Source organism: Thamnophis elegans, chromosome 1 (genome assembly GCF_009769535.1).
Source record: "Thamnophis elegans isolate rThaEle1 chromosome 1, rThaEle1.pri, whole genome shotgun sequence".
Taxonomy (NCBI): Eukaryota; Metazoa; Chordata; class Lepidosauria; order Squamata; family Colubridae; genus Thamnophis; species Thamnophis elegans.
The window spans coordinates 148,849,210-148,855,461 of NC_045541.1; the positions used below are offsets into that span (position 1 = coordinate 148,849,210).

Consider the following 6,252-nt stretch of genomic DNA (forward strand, 5'->3'; position numbering starts at 1 on the left):
TCTGGACTAGCTGAAGTCGCCGGATGCTCTTCAAGGGCAGCCCCATGTAGAGCACATTGCAGTATTCCAGCCTAGAGATCACAAGGGCTCGAGTGACTGTTGTGAGGGCCTCCCGGTTCAGGTAGGGCCGCAACTGGCGCACCAGGCGAACCTGGGCAAATGCCCCCCTGGTCACAGCTGACAAGTGATGGTCGAAACTCAGCTGTGGGTCCAGGAGGACTCCCAAGTTGCGGACCCTGTCTGAGGGGTATAAATTTTGCCCCCCCAGCCTGATTGATGGAACATTAGCCAAATTGTTGGGAGGGAAACACAACAGCCACTCGGTCTTTTCCGGGTTGAGTACCAGTTTGTTAGCTCTCATCCAGTCTTTAACAGCCTCGAGGCCCCGGTTCATCACATCCACCGCTTCATTGAGTTGGCACGGGGCGGACAGATACAACTGTGTATCGTCCGCGTATTGATGGTATTTAATCCCGTGCCTCCGAATGATCTCGCCCAGCGGTTTCATGTATATGTTGAATAGCAGGGGGGATAAGACCGAGCCCTGCGGCACCCCATAAGTTAGGGGCCTCGGGGACGATCTCTCCCCCCCCCACCAACACCGACTGCGACCTGTCCGAGAGGTAGGAGGAGAACCACTGCAGAACAGTGCCGCCCACCCCCACCTCCCGCAGTCGTCGCAGAAGGATACCATGGTCGATGGTATCGAAAGCCGCTGAGAGGTCAAGGAGAACCAGGATGGACGCGTGGCCTCCATCTCTGGCTCTCCAGAGATCAAATAAAGTCTAGAGTGGATGACACAGCGAGTGGGATAGAGTTCTTCGCCGATACCTGGGTGGTACCTGGTGACTAGGGCATGGCCACAAAGAGCTTATCTGACTCAGTCCAATCAAGAGAGGACAAGGTCAACCCATCCTGGATACTCCTCCCCCACTATGAGAACAGGCGTATATTTATTTTCAATAAAATGGACGTTGACATTTTTATAATGACACAATTCTCCAAAGCAAATGGAAAGTTTAGAATGAACTATAGCGTATTCTGAAGAAGGAAATGAAAAAGTTTTTAGTGTGAAATCATATTCTTTTTTATGGAATTTTCCAGAAATTACACACACACACACACACACACACACACACACACACACACACACACACACACCTCTTTATAAAAAAATCTAAAATCAAAGTATCATTTTGCATAAGCTAATGAAAAGTGGGAAAATGAAAGTTTGAAGATAGGAGAAAATTCTGGACTAAATAAAGAGCATGGGTCAAAATTTCCATTTGTTTGAGCAAAGTTGAGGTTCCTTTACTTCACATGCTGCTTATGGTCCATCCAGGGCTACCTATTGTGTGAGACAAAGTAAAGGATTAGACCAATCTTTGGAGTCCCATAATTAATCTTCTGATATTTCTTGTGTCTTTCTGTCTTAATATTTTTAGTCATTTTGTTTACTCTTGGATGAAAAGATGATATCCATATCTGAGTACATTTGTCTGTGGAACAATCAGTTTTAAATCTAATTTGATAAGGCAAAATTTAAATTGTGAAACTTTAAGCCAGAATAAATCTATTCTGTGTTGTGGCTCCTTAAATGTTAGAAATAAATCCCCTTCCATAAAGTACATTATCTTTATTTGCTTTTCTTATACTTTGGCCTTTCTGCTCTATTGCTTGTCATACTTGAAATATCCTGTCTCCAGCCAAGTCATAAAATTATAGAATCCTGGAGTACTATATTGGTCTAATCTGATTTAGACTGGGAGTTGGGAGGAACATATCTTTAAAAGCTGTGCTGTCTCAAAGCAAATAAAACTAATATAATAGTTGAATCCAGTCTTGGCTGCCTGTTTTTTCTTTGAAAATGAACAAACCTAAAATATCTTATATTATTTATATTAAAAGAGCCCTTAAGTGCATTCTAGAGTGACATAATAATTTCTTCTATACATCTATGTTAAGCAGAATGCAGTTACATCTAGCCTGTCATCAAAAGGGATGGAAAGTTTGATTGGATTGTTTGAACATCCAGTTCCATGAAAGTATAGAGTTAGAACAGAGTTGGTGATATTTGATAGGAGACATCTCCCCACCCACCCCCCAAAAAAACCTGGGAAGACAAAGAAACATCTTGCAAATAGCAGTAGCAAACAACATCTGGATTGTTGTCAAGAAAAAGTACCCGGTCCAGTCTGTTAGCAGAAGTCACCCTTGACTTAAAGAAGAATTTTTATTTAACACAAAATATATGCACTGATAATAAAACAGGCAGCTTTGAAAGTTCTATAAAAGAGTGTCAGATTTGCACAAAGGCAAAGAAAGTTATGCAGTCCTGTTCTTCCTGCCAAGGAAAAACAAAAATGTCGTATTAGATTGATGGAAATGCAAACGTTTTGTTTAGTTGGAGAGGATAGTTGAAGGGATTCTATTGTCAATAAGCACTGCAAACAAAGAGCCAAATTTAACATTTTCCAAGATGTTCCAAGAAATTTACCCAGCAGAAAAGAGTTGTACATGTTGAAATATATTGTCACTGTTTTTTCCAAACTTGATATTAGGAGCTTCTCAGAAAAACACAACAGAGCATTGTGAGAAAGTCACTGCCTCTAATGAGCTGCTAACATCTGTGTGAAGAATTTAAGAATTGGAGCAGAAATCAAGGACAAGGCATAAGAATAAGCTACAGACTGTTCTAGTTTTGTGGCAGTCAGGTACACAAGGCATAGAGTTGATGCAGAAATATATTGATGGTTCAATACTGCACATACAAGTATCTTTTCAACAGCAAGCACCATTAGGTTCTGTGGAGCCTTTAACCAGATCAATGGTGTAGGCTTGCAGTTTAAAATAAATATTTAAATCCTGCATATTCGTTGAAGTTTTTTCATGCATAAAATTGTACATTTCACATAACTTATTCCTGCAACCATCTGCAGTGTATAAGATTCAAGGTTCCCTCTCCTTTTATATAAACCAGCAACTACAGTCATTATATAATTTACTTCAGAAGAATGATCCCACTGGCTTTGAATGGAAATAAATGGCTCACAGAAATGTGCTTTTAAATAGCATTATAGGAACTCAGACTGAGATGAAATTCTTAACATTGCTGGTTTTCCATTCACAACCTTCCTTTTTCTGTTGTAGGTGGACGCATATGTTCCTTTTCCCCTTGCATCGAGCAAGTTCAAAGGACCTGCTTAGCTTTGGAGGAACACGGCTTCACTGAAATCACTACTTCAGAGATCCTGCTCAGAGTGTACAACGTTCGAACAATTAGTTTGCAAATCCCCGATCTTGGAAAAACAGCAGATGGCAATTCCAGCACCGGGGTTGATGGAGGCAGCCTATCAAATGAAGATGCCTTGTGTCCAAATCTTCAGCAGGAAACTATACAATTTAAGAGCGGTGTGCCACTTAAGGAGATGGTGGGTCACACCGGTTATTTGACCTTTGCTACTAAAAACCTATTTTAAATACGGGCTGGGGAGTGTTTCTGCTGTATACCCTCTGAATATAACTTTCCCAGCTCTCTTGCTTCCAGAGCAATTCTATATATAGTCAGATTGATATTTTGTTTAAATAGCTAGGCAGGCGCACTAACCGAATCGGTCTTGGCAATGTGCTGTTGTAGTAAACAGTGCTTGCCTAGTTGTCAGGTACGGAAGATGGCCAATAGCTAATAGGTCCGGTTTGGAATTTACAGGGTGAAAGTCACAGGAGTGTGTGTGTGTGTGTGTGTTTGTATTTGACATTTTTCTCAAAGAGGGTTTGCCATAAAGATTTTTTTTCATGCCTGAATATTTGCTTTAGAAATTAATTTCATTTTTTAAAAATAAGAATATGAAACATGTCTAGTGTGGCTTTCAGTTAAGGCCATTAAAAACCACATCATATGGAGGAAACATGTATTTTATTCATAACCCCAAAAGAGCTTCAGAGTGTGGAGACACATGTGCCAAGCTCTTGTCCTTAAAAGGAATGCATCTTTCTCTTGGAATGTACAACTGCCTTGCTCTGCTTTGGAGCCCAATCCTGTGATAGGACAAAACTGCTTTCAGTTAATTGTTAATTGAAGGGGTTACAACATGGCACCCCAAAGTACCTGTTGATCTTTCAATCCAGTGTGGTGCAGTTCTGATACATGAGGGTGTTGGCTTTGGCCCTCACTTGTAAAGAACAGGAGCTTTGAATAAAGTGTGGATTCAATAGAGTCTATTTGTATAGAAATATGCTGAAATTAAGGGATGCAGTGGCTAAGACGCTGAACTTGTCAACCAGAAAGGTCAGCAGATTGGTGGTTTGAATTCCTGGGGCCATGTAACGGAGTGAGCTCCCGTTACTTATCCCAGCTTCTGCCAACCTAGCAGTTCAAAAGCATGAAAAAGTACAAGTAGAAAAATAGGAACCACCTTTCGTGGAAGGTAACAGCATTCTGTGCATCTTCGGTGTTTATCATGCCAACTACATGACCACGGAGACATCTTTGGACAGCAGTGGCTCTTCAGCTTTGAAACGCCTCTTAGAGTCGGGAATGACTAGCACATATGTGCAAAGGAAACCTTTACCTTTACTTACGCTGAAATTGCTTAAAGGTACAATTTATCAGGCAACAGATATTACATGTAATTCCAATGAATGGGGACATTCCCTAGATACAAAGTATAACACCTCCATTTGCACGCACAGCTTATAAATACAATCACTTTCTCGTTTACTTCACTTGGTGGATATCATTGGGCACACTGTTTAGCATTTGTGTCTTTTCCCTGGAATGAATGGAGAAGCCCTTCAGAATGAAGCAACAGTGTGGCTCAATCCATCCATGGTTTGTCTATTTTTGATTTAACACAATACATGAGCCTATTCAAGCCATTGTGACTTGTTCAAGAAACTATGTTCTGAACTTATCATAGCTCTGTGAATGCAGAATATGTATGGAGTACAATTATGCCAAAGTCATGCTGAAGAATCCTCTGGATGTCGGTGGTAATTTTGGAGTGCTGATTTTTTTGTTGTTGTTGTCATCCTCACACTTTATAATCTGGAACAAGTCAGTATAAATCATTGGGGCTACGTCTTGGAATAAGTCACTTAAGGCTTATCTTCAGACATACTTTCCATCAGAGAAAATTTTATCAAATCAGTGGAATTCAACACATTTGCTGCAAATAAGGTGGTCATAAATAAAAGGCTATATTTGCAATAGTCTCATCTCTTACTCTCCATCATCAAATTCTGTCTTTGCTTGATCATTCTTACATACAAGATTTATTTATCACCACAAATGTTTTAAGATTACATTATTCTTGGTACCTTCTTGCATTGAAGAGTTTTATCTCTGCAGATAGTACAATGAACTGTACAAGATATATCCGCTCCAGGTACAGGCTGCTTAATATATCTGCCTGAAATATGAAATTGATTTTGCCCTTGACAAGGAAAAAAATGTAATGAATCCTGAAACAGGCAGGTTACGGCTCTGGTGCTAATCTGTAACAGTTTAACCACAGTGGGTAGCAAAGATAAGACTTAAAGGACGGCTGAGCAGATTAAAAGCCAGGAAAGCAAACTGTCTAAGAAGAGGCTGTTACGTAATTGGCCTTATGACTGCTTTTCCCCTCAGAAGAGGTGAAAATCTTTATGGCGTGCTCTAATACCAAATACTTCTTGTGGGAAAGTAGGGCAAAAGCTCTTGCATCATTAATGGGGTAGTGCAAGGGTTTCCCTGCAAAGAAAGGGAAGGCTCACATTTGTTTAATGGCTAGGCCAGGTGAATTAGAAATGGAAGGAAGACGCTGCTCAACCTGGACTAATGCTATAGGTTCTTTCTTGGAATGCCTTATTCCGGAGGGTGGAATCTGATTGCTGAGGGGGCATCCATTGTATCAGTGAAATATAAGGATGCTGAACGTATTGTCTTTTAGCACTTAATACAATTTTTACTTTTAAGTATTTTATTTGGGGGGCAAATAACTAAGGGCACATAGGACAATGGAAGTTTGAACGGAGCCTACTTCACAATTTGCTCCCATGGCTGCTTTGTTTTTGCTTAGAAATCGTTAGCTAACTTTCCAAAGTCCAACTGCCTTTCTGTAAATGGAAAGTTTGCCGAATATTTGAGCTCTCGAGCCCATTTCAGAATTCGAGAAAAATCTCATGAGCAGGAGACAACTTGATTGACATGGGGTGACTAAGAAAAGTTTCCACTGAATTGATCTTAGGTTCAAGGAACTACATTTTGGCAAC

The 6,252-nt window shown here is 40.4% G+C and overlaps 1 protein-coding gene across 1 annotated transcript in view; it reads left to right on the top strand.

Annotated features, from left to right (window-relative positions):
* The window catches only part of TRMT61A (tRNA methyltransferase 61A), a 57,145-nt gene extending 52,833 nt beyond the window's left edge, over positions 1-4,312 (top strand). The window contains exon 4 of the mRNA XM_032237700.1: positions 3,151-4,312. Within this exon, the coding sequence (XP_032093591.1) occupies positions 3,151-3,479 (329 nt within the window). The 3' untranslated portion in view covers positions 3,480-4,312. The remainder of the gene's footprint in view (positions 1-3,150) is intronic.
* The last annotated feature ends 1,940 nt before the right edge of the window (positions 4,313-6,252 follow it).